Here is a 19,563-nt window from a genome sequence, read left to right as displayed (position 1 = left end):
TAAACTTCTGCTGTATTAGGAGTTAAAAAATGCTGAAATCGCTCTAAGAACTCAGAAAACACCACCTGGACTTCAACATGAAAACACGGCTCCTGCAGAGTAAGTTCCCGGATGTTGTAAACAAATGTTTCTTACTTTAGGAAAGGAGAGCACTGATAACAGACAGGCCCGGAATTTCTCGTTGTTTATAGTGTGACAGGTCTACTTCCAGACACAGCTTTTAAACCTTCATTCTCATAAAAACCCCAAGAGGCTAAGTTACTGATGACAGAAAATAAAGGCTAAGAGATCGAACCTTGTAGCCTGGTCCACGGGATAAGCTTCCACATTTCTCATTTGCTTACGGAATCATGTCCAGGCACCTTTACATGCTACTCAAGATTCTTTTTCAAAAATAAAACTCATCTCCCTTCCATTCTCTGGTTACAATGTATCAGGGCAGTAACAGTAACTGCCGGACTTTTGTACTGTTCACGAGAGTGTTTGCGATGATACATGTGATTGACAGAAGACCGTTGAATGCTTGGTTATCAAAATCTGTCTGACAGTTACTTTCCTCTTTTTTGAAAAAGTGTTTTATTTTGAATTTATTACAGACTTAGAAAAACTCGTGGTGGTGAGAATTTCCTCATCATCTCCCTTAATCTGCTGCTCCTACCATTAGCCTGTAACATCGCCCTGGATAAGTACGGGGAACAGATATTTACACGGATACATACAGAATTGTTAGCAAAAGTACAGACCTCCTTTGAAGTTTACTGAATTTTTTACTGATGTCCTTATTCTGTTCCAGCATCTTATGCAGGCTTGCATTTAGTTGTTCTTTCTTTGTCTCCTCTCTGTAGCAGCTGCTCATTCTGACCTGGGTACTTCAGAGTACCCTTTTAATTTGGGGTTTTCACCCCTGAAGTGAGGCGGGTACACATTTGTTTGTGCAGCCTTGATGACTTACAACGTACGGGTTTTTATTTCACTATGCCGTTCAGAGGAAGTCTGGTGGTGCCGTGGGCTAAGCACTGGGCTGCTGGCCAGGTCAGCAGTTTTGGCATGCAGCAGCGGCTCCTGTTGAGACTTGCAGCTTCAGAGACCCTGCGGAGCAGTCCCACTCTCTGCCTCTGGGTTTGCCCTGAGTCAGAATTGACTTGGTGGCAGTAGGGAGAGGCCACGGAAAGATTCGGATTAATCAAAGGTGTACTCAGATTGGGCCTTCGTTGATCTATTTGGCATTTAGGATATAAAGAAAATTAGGTTTTTGAGATATCAGATCTGATTTTTTGTGTGTGATGTTTTCATGTAGCTACTTCCGAATCCTGGTTCAGCAGTTTGAGGTTCAGCTTCAGCAGTACAGACAGCAGATTGAAGAACTGGAAAACCATCTGGCCACACAAGCAAATAATTCACACATCACCCCTCAAGGTAACATGCTGCTATGGGAATGCTTTTGATAGGCACTTTTTTGGGGGGGTGGGGGTGTAGATGAGAGATTGAACTGTAGCTGTGTAGAAGGTGTTCTAGGGCCTTGACTCAAGCTTTGTTTCCAGGAAATGGGCAACGCTTGTTTTATGAACTGCCTCCCCTTCCCCAGCGTGCTTGTCGCTCTCTCTCTCTCTCTGAGTCTGCGAGCTTCTCCGTCGTTGTTCATGTCGTTTTCTGTCAGACACACTCCTAGTACCAGGCAGGAAACTCTTAGATGACATTTGAAAACGCAGTGTACTATGTCATATGCGGATATCTGCGTGGTCACATCCTTCTCTCTTCCAGATCTGTCTGTGACTATGCAGAAAATCTACCAGACGTTTGTAGCTTTAGCTGCACAACTTCAGTCCATTCATGAGAATGTCAAGGTAAGTCTTCATTGCCTCTGCCTCTGTCTGGATACCTTTCTGATGCCCTGCGTGAAGCACTGGTGCATCTAGCAAACGAGCATCCACGCTCAGTACAAAACGAGCTAAAGTGCCCTTTGTAATTCAGACACAGCTGCTGGCGTGTGTCTGCTTGTGAAGAAGGAGCCAAGTGTTATTTATTTGGGGGGGGGGGGGTTCTCAAAGTTCGTGGCAAAATTATACCTTTCTCTTTTCATCCCTTTGCCCCTGAGCTTTCTGAAGCCCCCTCATAGGACATGCTGTCTGAACCTTTCCTGTGCGTGCACTATTCTTCCGCGTGATTTTTAGCACTTCCTCAGGACTTCACTGGCTGTGTGTGTTGTGGTTCATTTCACCCACCCTGTGTTGTTAGTGCCACTGAGTCAGTTCCGAAGAGTGATTGATGGGTTTGAGTCACCGACCTCGTGGTCATCAGTCCAGTGTTTACCCCATAGGGCCTCACTGGGACTCATATCTGAGTCTAAACAAAGGCTGACTGGAGAGGAGAGTGTCATCTTGATTTCAATCTGATGTATGGTCACAGTTTTTCAAATGAAATGACACATTATGCTAATTTTGAAATGACAGCACACTTCATACCTATGGCGTTCACAGGTTTCAAACTAGGCAAAACCTTCAAACTAATTTCATTTTAAGGGAGAAATCTTCATCAGGTTTTTTGAATCAGTGTATTATAAATATGACTTTTTCAAATGCTGATAAAGATGATTTTAATTGCCACTCTGAAAAATCTGTTGTGAACATATGTCGTCGTCGTATCCCCCCCCATTGTCATTGCAGTCCCTGGGTGTGGTGCAGAGGGGTAATTATGGGAACTGAAAGTTTGGTCGTTAGAGGAAACCCAGAGGTGACTCAGGAGAAATGTCTGGTAATCTGCTTCCATACAACTAGCTCCAGACGAGCCCAGCGCCGCTCTGACAACCAGGGTCCCTGTGGGCCTGAAGACTCAGACTCCACAGCCACTGACTTTAGATTTTTAATTTTTCTTTTGGATGTTTTCAAATGCGTACAGTAGAAGACCACTGTTAGGATGGATGCCCAGGGTCTCACCACCCAACGCCAGCAGTCGACCAGGCCCTGCTGGCCTTGTCTGACAACATCTCACAGCGATGCTTTTGTCCCGGTTGTATTTCTCATGCATCATTGCAGCTGTGTGAGCTCTTTCCCCGCTGTGGTGGGAGCCATCTCCTTCTCTGTAACGTGACCGTAAAACAGCCAGGCAGAGATTCTCCCCCAAAGAGCTCATGTTGGATAAGCTTAAGATGCAACGTGGACCTACTCTCACGTCCTATGTGCCTGCTCAGCTGGCCGTTTCTGTGCCGTTCAGTGTAATGAGCAGACTAATGGTAATAAGCCCTATACTTGGTCATTTGTGGAAGAAATCTCATGTGAGATGTTCTTTATTATCACTCCTTTGCTTGCTTGATTAGACTGTCTGTGACAGGTGACTTTAGCCATTTTGCCTAGGCTGACTCGGCGGCACTGACAGACTTGGAAGGGGTAGTGTTGGCGGCAGTGTTTGAGAATGCTGATATCTAAGGCGGGCCACTCTTCCCCAGTATCTAGAGTAGAGCCAAAATGTCTGAGACACTGATGCCAAGTGCTGTATGGGTGTGTGGCAGGCTGGAATTGGGGGGGATCAATTCTGATTAGGTTTGTTTTGTCTTTGTTACAAGCCCTGCATATCCCCTGGTGTTCAGTTCTTCACAGGCCTCCTTCAGTACATTCGGCAGGGAGAAAGTCTGGAACTGGAACGTTCAGGACTGACACTCTCACCAAAGGATCCTATAAGTAAGGGTTCAAATACAAACTGCTGTCTGGCATCCCCAAAGCGTACATTAACAGCTTCTGCCAAGAATAGGTAGGAAATAGGTTCATTTCCCAAGTCTTCCTAAAGTGGAATATATAGAGCTTCCTGGTGCTGTGGACTAATACGTCAGACTGCAAAGTCATTGGAACTGCAGGGTCAGTGGTTCAAGCTCCCCAGCTGCTCCTTGGAAACCCTATACAGGGTTGCTATGGGTCGGAATCGACTCAACGGCACTTCACTAAACCTTCAATGAGAGTGATGGCTGATTCTCCCGGGAAGCGCCCAGTCCTGGTGATGGCCTCTAGGCAGTTGTTGGGAGAACAGCTCCTCTCTCCCTCTCTGCTCCCTTGTCTCTCTCTCTCCTTCCTTCCTTTTTCCTTACACAGGCTCAGCATGACCCATTCTCAGGGTAAAATATCCTGGCAGTATGAACACACCCTCTATCAGGTAACATCTTAGCTCAGCATCACACAGGCCTCCCAAAAATGTGTTTTAATAGTTCACCTATTAAATGCTAGCTTCTTACATGCTGATTTTGAGTTAAGCTTTTTGCGGGGTCTATAGGTTCTCTCTCTGGAGTCCTGGTGTGGTGCTGCGGGCTAATGCGTCAGACTACAAAGTTGTTTGAACTGCAAGGTCGGTGGTTGAAGCTCACCAGCTGCTCCTTGGAAACCCTATACAGGGTCGCTATGGGTCGGAATTGACTCGATGGCACTTTACAACAACAACATAAGTTATCTCTGGTAACGTAGTGGTTACGAATCAGGCTACTAATTTCACAGTCAGCAGTTCAAAACTACCAGCTAGCTGTTTCGTAGGAGAAAGATGAGCATTTCTGCTCCCGTACAGATTTATAGCCTCAGAAACCCTGTATAGGGTCGCTGTGAGTCAGAACCGACTCCACAACACATAACAACAACATAGGTTATCAAGGAACCCTGGTGTGGCACTGTTGATTAATGCGTCAGACTGCAAAGCTGTGTGAACTGCAAGGTTGGCAGTTCAAGCTCACCAGCAGCTCCTCAAAAAAAGCCTGTACAGGGTCGCTGTGGGTCAGAACCAACTCAATGGCACTTAACAACAATATAGGTTATCAAAGCTTGGACATTTGGAGACAGTTTTTCACAAAGAATCCTAGAATGAAGTGTCATGAAATGCTCAGCTTGTGCGAAAGCTTCTCTCAGTCAGCTAGCTTGTTTTACATGGGGCTCTGATGAAACTAGGGTGTGTGACAGGCAGGATTTATTGGAAAGCTGGGTGACAGAAATACACCCAGTGAGCAGGGCAGGCATGTTGATGGAAAGTTCAGGTAACGTGTCATCGGTAGTGTCCACGTTGCGATCTGTCTGTGGTTGTATTTACGAGGGGGCTTCAAAAAGTTGGTAGGAAAAGTCCACAGTCTTCTGATTCAGTCTCCCATGAACTTCCTCAAGCCCCATCGCAGTCCCGTGACAAGTCAAAGCAGCGGTCCATCAGCCATTTTTTTCCCTTCTGCATCCCTTTAGGTGCTCAAGGAGCAGTACCTTGGCTACAGGAAAATGTTCTTGGGTGATGCTGTTGATGTGTTTGAAGCCAGGAGAGCAGAAGCCAAGAAGTGGCAGAACACACCCAGAGTGACCACGGGACCCACCCCCTTCCGCAGCATGCCCAACGCAACGGCCGTTGCCATGGCTGCTGCCCTCACGCAGCAGCAACAGCCCGTGACAGGTCTGAGCGCATTCAAGTTATAGCTTCTTACTGTGAAAAGGCTAGCTGTCCGCGCGCGGTTTTCCTAAGTCTTCCTTCTGTGTTAGCACTGTTCCCATACCATCTCAGACTCGGGATGGGCACACCTATGGGCCTAGACCTGACCGAAAATGCAGGGTAGTCTTAGCAATAACCATACCCGTCGGTTAGATAGTGAATAGTGTGCATTTCCCTTATGGTGTGTGCTGTTTTGCTCCACACGCCCTTCCGGGCCTGGAGTTTTCCCTACTGAGTTACCTTCAGACATAAGCACTCGAGTCTGAACTTGTGATGGTGTCACTGACTGAAAGGCAGAGGCAGCCGAGGCATGCGTTGCATTTTCACGTGTGATCGAGAGACTGGGCATTCGTGTTTGCCTCCGACAGAGTGGTTATAAAGCACTCATTCCCAGGATGAAGGGCAGTCTCAGTGACCGGAGGTGTGGTGATAAGTAGTGGGCTTGTTGGTAGCGTGTTGGCTGGCAGCAGCGTGCAGGGCCTCCACTGCGAACTTCGAGAACGACACACCATTGTAACCTCTGCCGAAGGGACAGAGCAGTAGCAAGAGCGGATGAAGATCTTTGGAGATGCTCTAGAGGTGGGAACAGTCGGAGAGATCCTGGAAAGCAGACCACTTCAGTACTTGGTTTGATGCCCCTTCTTAGCAGAGAAACCATTTGGGTTTTGACTTTTTGGTCACACATTGTAATGCTGTGAAGTCACCCCTTGTTTGTTTTGGCCCCTGCAGCCCCTTGGATCTGCTTTGAAGTCTGACAAAGACAAAGCGAGTCTTCCTGGCTCTATGTTTTTTTTCTTTCTTCATTATGAAGTTTGAGTGATTTCTCTTTGTTAGCCTACAGTGTTCCTTGCTGATGTGTTGGCTAAAAGTCCCACATGATATCGTAAATCATGGTACAAAAAAAAAACCTCTAGGGAAGTGTAAGGAACGTTGGATAGACACTGGACTGCTAATGCTAACCACAGGGTTGGCAGTTCAAACCCACCAGCTGCTCCACAGGAGGAAGATGAGGCTTTCTATTTCTGTAAAGATTTCCAGCCTTGAAAACCCTCTACAGGGTAGCTATGAGTCAGAATCAACTCTGAATTTGGAGTTGGGGGTTTATCCAGACCCCTAGGAGAACAATCTCTGATTTTCACTCGTGACAGTTTTGGAAGGTGTTCTTCCCGTTTAGTGACGGCACACGTAATATCAGCATCAGTAAAAGGCAGGTGGGTGATGGATCTGTGTGAATACCAGCTCACACCACACAGTGACTAGTTAGCTGGCATGTAAGGGTCGCAAGTTTTGAAGGGAAAAAGGTAATTACGGGCTTGATGTCTCTGGAAGCAGTCCGTAATTAATGGCCCTCCATTTTTTCATGGGAATTGAACCAGCTAATCAAACCAGCCATAGTACAAACTGACCTTTTAGAGCCCACGTTAGCCACTAAAGCAAATCAGATAAGCGTAGGTTTAATTTAACTGAGGTTTAAGCATGACAGAACTCTATTCTAAGAAGTAAAGTGAAGAAAAGCCCATTCCCTAAAATGCTTTGCTGTAAGTAGATGCATTCACCTGTAGACTAAGAGGAAGCAGGGATGCCCACCGGCAGGGACTCTTGAGAAAGGGTCACAGGCTTTCACTCAGACATTTTGGGCCCACGGACCTTTGCAGATTTCTGTTCTGTCCATCAGTCTGAGTGCCCTCTGTATACTAGGCTCAGGGAGAGCAGAGAGGAGCGAAACATGTGGGCTGTCTTGGTTTCCTGGAATGCTTAATCAACCCCATATGACAGTGTCTCTGGACACAGACAGTTTGTGCTCACGGCTCCAGAGACCAGCGCTCCCTTCAGGGTGTGTGCTGTGTGATCCCCTGGGGGGTCTGGGAGAGGAGCTGGCCAGGCCTTTTTCCTGAGTCCTGGTGGCCCACCGCTGTCCGGGGCATGCCTGTGCTGCTTGTCACTGTGTTCCTCGTCACCTGGGGTCCTCCCCATCTGTCTGCACCGTTAGAAAACACCACCCGGCAGGATTAGGATTGGGCTGTTCCTGATGCTATTTCATGATTCCATTGAATGGATAACGAAAGAAAGATCCGATTTCCCAGGTGCAGGGCTGTGGACTTGACCCTGTTTCCCAGGTGCAGGGCTGTGGACTTGACCCTGTTTCTCAGGCTTAGGGCTGTGGACTTGACCCTATTTCCCAGGTGCAGGGCTGTGGACTTGACAGGGCTGTGGACAGGAAGTCATCTTTGACCACACACATTCCAGTCAGCAGCACCCTTGAGAGCACATCACCAGGAACCTTTTGCTGATATGCTTTGTTTTGATTGCATCAGTGATTTTGGCTAGGATTTGGGGGGAATGACTGCTTTTAATATTCCCTTCAGCTTTAAAGGACAAGGTTTCTAACTAGGAAAGGTAGTAATTGTAATTCAACAACCTCTAACTAGTCTCATGGTATTTCCATGTGGAACTGGGTGGGTTTCTAGAACTGAAAACCTCAACAACTATGACAACATTTGTGTTACGTTTTTTCGTTCCCTTTTGTTGCTGAGGGTCTCCCTGTCACAAATTCTCTCATAGAATAGTTTGTGAGTTGTACCCCATCAGAGCATGTCCTGGGTGTGGTTCTGTGCTTTGTACCCAGTTGTTGTTGCTAAGTGCCATCAAGTCGGTTCTGACTCATATTGACCCTGTATAGGGTTTCCGAGGAGCAACTGGTGAGGTTGAACGGCCAACCTTGTGGTTCAAACCAACCTTACAGTCCAGCGCATTAACCCACAGCACCATACCAGGACTCCTTGTATCCAGTTAGTTACTCCTTAAATACTTCACCTTTCGTGGGATCTTTTTGTTAAGAGCCAGCACCAAACTTGGAAGACCATAGACTTGAAGTTCCGCAATGTGGTTTTATGTCGCTCTTGATCTGTGCAAGAGTTGGGGGTTTTGTCTTGTTTGTTTTTTGATTCTTGGCATCATTCGTGTAGACACAGGTACAGAGGTGGTGGCTTTTGAGACTGCAACCTTCTGAAGGTTCTGACAGGTTGTCTTTCAAGGAGGTGGAGGAGGAGTGGATTAAAATGCCCGAATCCTAATCCTTTAAGAGTTTGTTGGTGAGAAATAGGGCTGAAATGCATGTGGGGTGTGGTGATAAGTTCCAAAGGCTGAAGGGAATGGGTGGGTGGCCTGCAGCCAGTCTGTGTATGAAGTGAGCATCCGTACAGGCATGTTGTGTGGGGGTGCTCCGCAGTCCTGCTCTCAAGTGCTTCCCGGGCCTCCCAGTGAGTTAGATTATGGAGACAGTTACAATACAGAAAGCTACTCAGCAACATCTTCTTTTTCTTTAAAGGTAATATTTTGGGATTGACTTTTGCTGTTGTGTTTTGACTACTTCTCTGAAAGTTTTTGGTATTTGTAGAAGACTTTCTCATGTGATTTAGCTGCAGTATGTAAAGAACACTGAGACATTTTTGTTAGGCGTTCCTAGCTTTTAGTGTAGGTTTGGAAATTTAAGGTATAGTGTGAAAATAAGAAAATTTTAAGTATTTCATCTTAGTTTCTTGTGATTCTGTGGGTTTATTGTGTTTACAACCAAAGGAACATTCCCCATGAAATCCGGAAGAGTGAGACACTTTTCAAACAGGGGGAAAAGACGTTTTATTACATTGTTTTCAAGAAGAACTATTGTTTCAAAATATGACTTAGGAGTAACCATACTAACTACATTAGGCATTTTCAAGTGATCATGGAAATTTTAAAAGAATTTTTAGCACTTTAGTCCTTTTCCTGTGAATGCAGATTTACTTTTAAGAAGGTAGAGTTTATTGCTGGACAATAGAATTACAGTGCTCACCTGGGTTTTGTTGTGTGTGAATATATTGTGTGGTGACTTTTGTCAAATGTTACTCTACGTGAAGATTTCTCTGCGCGGTCCCTGAGCTACACCACTACTGATGTGGCCTGCTTTATGACCCTGTGAGCCTCGCATTGAATATCCAGAGTTTTGAAGCAGACTTACTGAATTGTTTACGTAACTTTTGCCTGAAAGATTTAGATTCTGTTTTCTAATAATGAAACTAATTTATATGGTGGCCAGAGTGTAACATATGTGAAAACTTTGGCATGGGAGATATTTATCGTGAGTTTTTACCTATTAAAAAAAATGTTATACATTTGCCTATTAGTTTATCAATGATGTTGCCTTCAGAACTCATGTGAAGGTAGAAAACTCAAAATACCGTGTACCTATTGTACAATGGGAAGTCTTGTCACCGGGTTGTATGAAGTTCTTGATGATCTATATCCTGAATATTGACGATTAGAGAAAACTGTGTTCTAGTATTTTCAGAAGGAGTCCTGGTGGAGCAGTGGGTTAAATGTTAGACTCCTGAAGGACCTTAAGGTCCAGTGGTTCAAATTCACGAGCCCCTCCTCAGGAACAGATGAAGCTGTCTGCTCCCGTAAAGATTGACAGCCTTGGGAACCCCAAGGAATAGTTTTCCTTTGTCTTCTAGCATCCCCGTGAGTCAGAATCTTGTAACACACATGAGAAAGCGTGTGCCCCGAGTGTCCCACGTTGAGGGATTGTGGTGTACACTCCTCTCTAGGGCATTCCTCACAGTATAGACCTGGGACAAGTGGTTTCTGCCCATGATTTTGTTCGACTGACAAAGTCGCATGCTTCCTTCCTTCTGCCTGTGGCAACATTGTGCAGAAGAGCTGCTAGGCAGGTCTTTTCTCAGCCGAGTGGATTTAAACCATTTTATAAAAATCCTTTAAAAATTTTTTTTTTTTTTTTAATCATACAAGAACTTTGGCTGCTATGAATTCCTCTTTTCTGGGCAGGAGCGATTTGAAAAGTTGAGCTTCTACCCAGGTGTAGCAAAATGTAGTTCCTCAGTTTTGTTTTGTTTTCTGAATGGGCAAACCTCATTCTTTGTGGGGCAACCTAAAGGCTGTTTTCTTGGGGCAGTGGTCCAGTTTGATCTGTCCCGATGACTTGGGCAGTCCTCTCAGCTTTGACATGCACTGATGATGGTGCTTGAACAAAAGAGAAGACTGAAAATTGTCTGTGAAATGTAGTCAGTCATTTTCATAAAATTATTTATCAAATGAGAGATTTTTAGATTTCTGTATTCTGCTTGGTTTGAAAAAACGAAACAAAAGTGTAGTGACAATGAGAGGCTATTTGATGTTACTCTTGCCAAACCAACTCCGCCAAACGTCACTACTGTGCTGCATCTGAGTCCATTTTCCAAAGTGTTGGAAAGAAACTTCTGCATTGAAATCTTGAATGTACTGAATCTGTCGAGGTGCACCTGGGTGCCTTTCTTACTGTCTGTCCCTCTGTCTTAGTGGATCGGGTGGACAAGTGGTGTCGTGTAGCAGAGCTTCACCTGAGAGCTCAGTCGGATCACTTTCTGTGAACAAGTTGGAATTGTCATGTGACTACTGTGTAATTGACTTGCTTTAAAAATGAACAATAAATTTAATAAAATAAAACATTGTCTTGTTTTTTATCTACTGATCATTGTATATATCATTTATATTTCCTCTGAGAGATCCTGCCTAGGTGCTTGGGTATTCACTCGGTGGTACCTGGTTGTTGGCCCAGTTTAGAGTTGATCTCTCTCTGTCGATCACTCAAGACTTGAGTCTAATGAGAAGGAGCTTTACTGATGACACCGACTCGTTTTACCAGAAAACCAATAGAAGGAAACATAAATCAGAACAGCCAGGGATGTAATACGTAAAAGATTTCAGATGACTGAGGCGGCTGAACATACCGTCCTCTTTCAACACCTGCTGCAAGACTTCATTCATCTGCTTAATGCGCAAAACAGGCTCATTGAAAAATTGGTGGTGGGCTTTTTTTCTGGCTAGATTAATCTCTCGGGCGGCGGGGTGGATAGACCAGTCAGACTGGGAAGACAGCCTGAAAATGAAGGTTTAGCAAATGGGATTGGTTAAAAGCACATAATGTTAATTTAAAAGAATAATAATTTCATAAAGAAACTTGAAACTCAGAAGAGTAAGGCGAATTTGTTTTTTGTTCCCCCCCCCCTTTTTTTTTTTTTTATATACTAGGGCCACAGCCATCTCTGGGAGTTAGTTTTGGAACGCCTTTCGGCTCAGGTATTGGCTTGCAACCAAGTGGCTTAGGTTCTTCAAACCTTGGAGGTACATTTTCACTTTTCTAATATTTCATTGGACTTTTATACCTTTGCATTGATGCTGGCCTATGAGACACGAGTCTGAAAGGAGCTGCTGCTATTTTGGAAGTTACGGTTACAGTTGGCAAAAATGTGTCTCCAAATGTGCTCCATGCCTTCTAGCATCAGATTTAGAACTTAATCCTTTTAGTTTCTGTGAATGGTATTTAGAAAAGCAAGCAATATGCTAAAATAAGACCTTGAGAATCCCTTATTTGTCAGTGTAAAAAATTTGAATGAACTTTTTTGAAAAGTTGGTCATTTAACACTCTTTAGAGTCTGAACTGTTTCTGAATATACGTGCTTCTTTCTAATCACAGACCTGTTTTTCTGAATGGGAGCACTTGAGCTGGGGGAATGATTTTATTCCAGTGGAGCAGCTTGGCATCTAGCTGTTCCTAAGTACGCTGGATATATTTGCCTATATGCATACTTGTATATGTTAGGAATTAAGTTTATTTAACTAGTTCTGTAAGCTAACGATAAGTAATGTAAGTCCTCAGCAGAAACGTGCTAAATACAAATACAGTCATAGGTTTTTGAAAACATCACTGAAATTGAATTGTGTTTTGATACATGCATTGTAATGTCATGCGTAAGGCTCCCTTACGTCTGCTAAACTGTATCTTACTAAGATGGAAAGTCTGTAAGCTATTGTGAGTGCTCTGTGTACATGGTAAGCATCACGGTCAACAGCAACAGAGCTGTAATCCACTTTGTCACCGTATTTCCCAGCCTTACAGCACTACTCGTAAAGTCACTATTTTAGATTGTTGTTGTTCAGTGTTGTCGAGTCAGTTCTGACTCATAACGACCCTGTACAGGGTGTCCAAGGAGCGGCTGGTGAGTTTAAACTGCCAACCTTGTGGTTGAAATCGACCTTGCTGTCCAGTGATTTATCCCACAGCACCACACCAAGCTCTTTTAGATAAGCTATAGCAAACTAAGGAGCCCTGGTGCATTGTGGGTTACTGAACACAAGGTCAGTGGTTCAAACCCACCAGCCACTCCATGGAAGAAAGATGAGGCTATCTGTTTGTAAAGATGACAGCCTGGGAAATCCCACGGGGCAGGTCTCCTCTGTCCGGTAAGGGACCTCTGAGTCGTAATTGACTCAGTGGCAGTAGGGTGGTTGGGTATCAAAATATCCTAACTCTGTTTGTAGACCACCTGACTTTTAAAAGAGGGAAACCAGTCTCCAAGTACTTAACAGCAGGTTTTATCTGGTGACGAGATTTCTTTTTACTTTACTTGTGAAAAGAATGTTGCCGAGAAGTAAAATATGAATCAATCCCCAGCCCGTTTCTCACAGTGGCTCACGGTATAGCAGAAACCTACTCTTATCAAGGAGACTTAAAATGAATGCCTACTGTGTTGTGTTGTGTTGTGTTTTGTTTTGTTTTGATGGTTTTTGTCAATTCCGTGAAAGTGGGCCAAGAGCAGAGTCCAATGATCATGTACTTACTGGTGTCTGTGCTGTGTACATGCCATGGTCATATATGTGAGTGTAATTCATCTGGAGTACGTATGTTGCTACCTGCTTGGCCCAAATCCTCCTGTAACAGTCACTAAAATTCCCTGCCAAACCAGGAGAGAAGATATGAACACGGGCTTTTAGTTTTGGCATGCCCTTGTTCTTGACAATGACTTGTGGGCCATAAACGGAGTCTCACTAGGTAGAAAGGGCATCATTTCAGAACAGATCTGTGTCCTCCCTAAGTTGTAGGCAATGGTGTAGAAAGCCCGCTCTCCTTAATAAAGGCATGTTTTCCCAGAGTGTTTCCTAGGCCTTTGCTAATTGTTGGTTTTTACTTGTCAGGCTCATGTAACCTGTGTTTTACGTACCATTGTATATTTCTCTATTGCCCTCCCCACTAGGATTTGGAACTAGCTCTGGTTTTGGAAGCCACACTACAGGGACCTCCACATTTGGATTTGGAACAACAAATAAACCCTCAGGAAGTCTTAGTGCAGGTTTGTGTGTTTCTGCCTGAATCTTGGGCGCATTTCAAAGCGCAAAGGTTTGAATTGAAAAGTCCCAACTCCTGTGGTTTCCAGTCTCCCCTGTCCTTCTCCCTCCCCCCACCCCCACCCCAGACACCACCCTGGATAAAAGCATGCCCGCCTAAATAATTGGATCGAGTCATCACTTTAATGAAAGGCTAGATCACTAAGACATTTCTAAGCAGACTGCATAGTTGGACTTCAGAAATCATTCTGTCCTCTCTTAACCAAGGAGAGATTCACTTTTGGGACCCTTGTGACCAGCTTCATGGTGAAACCACCCACTGTCTTGGTCAATATGAAAACCAGTGTTGGGAAAAGCGTAATGCAGTTTTTATCCATGTTTATTTAAGAGAATTTGTTATCCCAATAAATATCCTTCAGTTATAAATCCCTCCGGTTTTAAAACTAACCACTGTCTGAAAATGGTGATGAATGGGTTCCTCCTTTTTTTTTGCAACAGTTGGAATATTTTTGACTCTTAGAAAATTCCAAATTATATTCACTCTTGTATTTGGTATAGATTTATAAATAGTGGCTTGTTTTCATGTTCAATGCTTTGGGATAAATTTTTGTTGTTGTTAATTGCCATCGAGTATGTTCCGATTCTTAGTAACCCTGTATAGGGTTTCCAAGGAGCAGCTGGTGGATTTGAACCATCGATCCTGTAGTTCAAACCGACCTTGCGGTCCAGTGCTTATCCTACAGTGCTACACCAGGACTAAGCTAAATAGTCCATGTACTAGAAGGACATAATACTGATAAAGTCAGATTGGCATTACGGAATTTGAAAGAAATCCCACTGGATATTAAGATGTGCTTAAAATAAAATGAAAGTAAACTCGGTGTTATCAGAATTGTAATTGAAATACAGATGATATTCATTAACTAGGTAGTAATATTAACTAGGTAGTAGTATTAGAAGCCGCCCTGGTGGATCAGGTGTTGGGCTAGTTAACTGTAAGGTGGGCGGTTCAAACCTAGCAGCTGCTCCATGGGAAACAGAGTCGGAATCAACTTGATGACAACGAGATTGGTTAATAATATTCAGTTTTAATTGTGTGAGGACCCTTATGTTATCTGAACAATAAGGACTGTTCTTCAGCGTGCCTGTTAGCCCGAGAATTGTGGATTTGAGGCTTCATTGGAGGACTTAGAATTGACATTTTCCATAGACGTCCATTATTTGTGCTAAAGCTCCTCTGGCTCTATTTGGCTAAACTTCTGTCTTTCAAGATGCCATTAAGTTACTAGCTAAATTATTTTCCCATCAGATTGTCTGTTAGAAATTGGGCACCCTCAGATAGTCATGGGTATAGAAAGTTACCTCTCTGTCCCTCCCTTTATTTTAGTTTTTTTTTTATATTTGTGTTTGTGATTTCACTTCTGATGTCAATATTTTCTTCCCTGAACGTAAGGCTTTGGCAGTTCAAGTACATCTGGTTTTAACTTCAGCAACCCTGGCATCACGGCGTCTGCTGGCTTGACGTTTGGGGTGTCCAATCCTGCCACTGCAGGTTTTGGAACCGGAGGACAGCTCCTTCAGTTGAAGAAACCTCCAGCTGGAAACAAACGAGGAAAAAGATAAAACGCGCGCAGTGTGGGGAGATGTGTCCAAGCAAGTCCTAGCCGCGTCGTTCCTCCGAGTCTATTTTTCTAAAACGGATGCAATCATGAAGTTGCATCCCAGGAAATTTATAACATTTTAGTATTTTTCTCCTCCTCTGGAATTGGAACTGTGTTCATACTTGGCTATGCTGAGCAACTTTTCTTTTTTCCTGTGAATTTCAAACCTGGTTGCGTGTGTTTTTTTAACTTTGATTTGTGTGAAGTGTTCCGATGACATCACTGATCCCTAGTAAAAGGTACAGTTTCACTCAGACGCAGAGCTTTGCTTCTTGGCAAGGTTTTACATTGTGTTAATATGTGCACATTTGTTTCTTAGAACAGATGTTATCAACTCTAGGGTCTCCACTAGAAGCCCGTTTGTTCCCAGAGAAAGGCCTTTTGAACTACACTGCAGGGCATCTTGTGAATATGTATGTAAATATATACAGAATACACACAATTGTGTGTGCATATAAAATATATATTTACAGACCTACATACAACTCTTGCCTCAGACTGTTCCCCCTTTTCTAAGGGTACCCAGTTTCTCACCCTTGAAGCTTCAAATCCTCAGTGCTTGTAGAAAGGTGAGCTAGAAGTACCAGGTCATGGCCGATGTTGGCTTAAAGACTTGCTGAAATAGTGCCATCACTATTCGGTCAACTCAGCTTCCTGGACTCTCTAGCATTAGGTGAATCTGTTCATCTCGCCACCTCCGTTGTTAGCTGGACAGTTCCCTTGTTTCTGCTTTAGCAGCTGCTCCACCTAAGGAATATCAGACAGATGGAGCCATGTGCATTCTCCCATTGAGGGGCCTTCCAAAAGTTGGTGGGAAAGCTGCAATATCTTTTCATTGCATTTTTCCACAAACTGTGTGGAACCTCCTTGCTATGCCCCCACGTGGCCTGTCTGAAGTGTGTTTTCCTGTTGGAGATGGACCATCAGGACTGTATCTGAACTCCAGGCTGGTGTCCCCAGGCAAAGACCTACCAAACCACATTGATTCTATGCAGGGGAAGGATGTGCTCATTAGTGGGACCCCGCTTAGCTGTCCCAGTCCACAGTCCGTGCTGTTGCCACTGACGCCCAATGGAGTGGCTTGCTCAGCCTCTTCTGTCTTAAATAAGTGCTTAATATGGAATAAAGAATCATATATTTTAAGAAAAACACACACTATTCTTTCTAGCAACTCTTAAACTACCCTTTGTCCGTTGGTGATTGAGCACCAGGTGGTTATAACCGTTGGCATTATGGGCTGTTTCTGTCGGGCCGTGTGAGTTACGCGTGCGTGAAGCAGCAGAGTGGGGGACAACGGGAGCCCTTTGAACGAGCTGCCTTAGCTGTGATCTCCAAGTGCATCCCTTAGCTAGACCTATTTATCTGTAAGTACCGTTTTCAGATGGAATGTGAACATGGAATTTCATTGAAAATCTTTTTTTAAATATATATATATATAGGTTTTGTACATATTGTGATCGAGTATTGTCAGTCATGTTCACCAAGACACCTTTTGGGCTAAAATAGGATTGCATATATATCGTCTGTACACACACATATATATTTTTAGTATAATGTGAGTTGGGTTTCATTATAAAAAAATTGTCAAATCTGTATTAATTTATCTGCATATAACAGTGATTGGCTTTTTTTGAAATTGAAATTGTGTACCCAGATACATTAAAATAAGGAAAATAGTTTTGTTTCTGTGCACTGAATTTTTTTTTTTTTTTAAGTTTTTTTGCATACTTCTGTTAATACTGTAACTCCTAAATCCAGACTGTGGGCTGGTTTAGGAAAGTTGTCAATCTGTGTTTTGAATTACTGTCAGAATTAAGTACACAATTAATTAAATCAAAGTTTATTTTTAAAAGGACATGCTACAGAAGTTGGAATCTTTCTATTTCTTGGGTTTTGTCCATTGTATGTTTTACATTTAATTTGTTGAACCGCTGGGAACTTTGTAACAGAATCACCTGTGACTGAAGTTACAATGGGATGTCACTGTTGCCTTTGTCTTCACTCTGTCCACAGCCTGTTGTTAACGGAAACAATAAAGTGTGTTGTGTCAGTTGCTTTGAATCTTTGGAGGTTGTTCTTAATATGAAACTTTTCTGATTACTGTACCTTTACCCTCTTTGATTGGTCACTTCTTTTTTCTAACAAATGAGTTAAAACTCAGTGTATTCTGTGACATGCTCCCTTTCTCCCCTTTGATGATACCTCCTCAGCGCCTTACCATGCTGGGGTCTATGAGTTTGTTTTTACACCCTATCCCAGAGAGCAGAGGCACCCCAGTGTGTGCCTGCCCAACAGCTTCAATTTTACAGAAAAGCTACAGTGAATATCCTCTTACATGACCTTTGGGCTTCTGTTGACTATGTCTTTGTGGTTAAATCTAGAAGAGGAATTACTGGGGGAAAAAAAAAAAAAAGGTACATATGCATGTAGTCCTGCTGTGACTGGACACTTCAGGGTCAGCAGTTCAAACCCACCAGCTGCTCCTCTCCTTGGGAACACTATACAGGGCCACTCTGCATTGGAACCGACCCCATGGCACTTAACAACAACAGTTGTATATGAGAGATCCTGGTATGGTGGTGAAGGATAAGCACTGGAATGCTAGCCACAGGTCAGTTCAAACCTACCAGCCGCTCCTTGGGAACCCAGTACAGGGCCTCGCTCTGAGTTGGAACCAACTACGTGGCACTACCTGTTTCCTTGCATTCTGTGGGACCCAGAATATTACCAGTCTTCATAACAGTGTGTGGTTGAGGGTTTTCATCTATGTCTTAGCTATTTGCTTATCAGTGGGAATTGCATGTTAAATTCCTGTGGTCATTCTTATACCAGTTTATTGGGGGTGTGAAGATTTGTAGGAGTTGGTTGGTATTGTTGCCAAGTGCCTTTGAGTTGATTCCGACTCTTAGTGACCCTGTGTAGAGTTTCTGAGTAGCGGCTGGTGAGTTTGAACTGCCGACCTTGTGGTTCAAATCGACCTTGAAGTTTAGTTGCTTATATCCTACAGCACCACACCAGGAATTTATTAAATAATGGATATTCATCTTTTTCTGCTTAGATACATTCGGCTCAGCTGGGCTCAGACCCTGCTTTGGCCCTGTCTTGGACAAGTTATTTAATTTTTTCTACCTCAAAGTCTTCATCTGAAAAGTTGAGGTAGCATACTAAAAGGGGGAGGAAAAAATTCTTTGTTGGTTACCAGAATTGTGAGGGTAGGGTGGGAGGGAGGGGAAGGTAGAGCATGGGGTAGGGAATAGACAAACACGATAGTTTAGGTGTGTGGGGGCCAGAAGGAGCAATACACAAGTAGGAAGGGAATTGAAGAACAAGGCAGAACATTTACACAGGTTTGCATGGGCTAAATGGGACAGAGGTAAACAGTGATATATACTCAACCTTGGAACTACAGAGCTCTGATACAGGGATTGAGGCACAGTCTGAATGGGTAAAAGAGGGGAAATAATATTAAGATGCTTGACTTCTTAGGAATCTTGGTTTCCCTTGCCTACTATTGTAAAATAGACACTTAAGTGTGAGAGAAAGGAATAGCTAGAAACAAAGCAATAGAAAGCTTGTAAGTCTGTCTTCAGCCTATAACTGGAATGCCAAAAATGGGGCTAGAACTTACCCAGTGAAGGAGGCTCCCTGTGGAGCCTTTATAGAGTGTAAGACTTTAGATGGAATCCTGATCCCCATCCAGAATCTTCTGAGGTGGGAAATTTCCACTTGAAAAGACAAGCAGACCACCCTGGAGCAGAAGATACTTAATGAAAAAAAAGTCCAGCAGGAAAAAACAAAAATGACGGTCTGATTGACTACTACAAGAACAAGCAAGCTGGGAGCCATCAAGGCAAGCAATCAAGTCCCCTCAGGGCAAACCCCCTTCCAAGACTGAAACTCGAAGGAAATACACAAGCAGGCATGTAATCTTGCTGGTGACAATGTTGGTTTACAGATAAGGGGAAGTGGGGGAAAAGTAGCAGTGAAGATGTGGGCTGAGTCCGACCACATTCAATAGACTGCCGTCAACCTGGAGTGAGACCTGGTTGGCCAGCAGTATGGTGAGACCTGGGACTCCTGAGCCCATGGACAGGGACATAGCTACAGAGGAGAGTGAAGTGTCCAGCTGATATGAACTGAGGAGAGATGCACAAGAAACTCCCATACTTGCAGATGGTACCTATGTGACCTAGCTTCAATGGCTGGACGATCAGAACTTGACTAGAGGAAGAAAAAAGAGAGAAAAAAAGTATAATATGCTACAATTTAATGAACTTGACCTATACTTAACAGATGTAGTAGCTTG

General features: G+C 43.7%; 1 protein-coding gene across 1 annotated transcript in view; it reads left to right on the top strand.

Moving 5' to 3' along the window:
- The window catches only part of NUPL1 (nucleoporin like 1), a 53,186-nt gene extending 37,967 nt beyond the window's left edge, over positions 1-15,219 (top strand). The window contains exons 10-16 of the mRNA XM_006832050.1: positions 20-99; positions 1,298-1,416; positions 1,762-1,844; positions 5,199-5,400; positions 11,503-11,595; positions 13,506-13,601; positions 15,050-15,219. Coding sequence (XP_006832113.1) covers positions 20-99; positions 1,298-1,416; positions 1,762-1,844; positions 5,199-5,400; positions 11,503-11,595; positions 13,506-13,601; positions 15,050-15,219 — 843 coding nt within the window. The remainder of the gene's footprint in view (positions 1-19; positions 100-1,297; positions 1,417-1,761; positions 1,845-5,198; positions 5,401-11,502; positions 11,596-13,505; positions 13,602-15,049) is intronic.
- The last annotated feature ends 4,344 nt before the right edge of the window (positions 15,220-19,563 follow it).

The sequence above is a fragment of the Chrysochloris asiatica genome, unplaced genomic scaffold (genome assembly GCF_000296735.1).
Source record: "Chrysochloris asiatica unplaced genomic scaffold, ChrAsi1.0 scaffold00005, whole genome shotgun sequence".
Classification (NCBI taxonomy): Eukaryota; Metazoa; Chordata; class Mammalia; order Afrosoricida; family Chrysochloridae; genus Chrysochloris; species Chrysochloris asiatica.
Note: the sequence above shows the minus strand (reverse complement) of the source record. Positions and strands in the feature narration are given on the sequence as shown.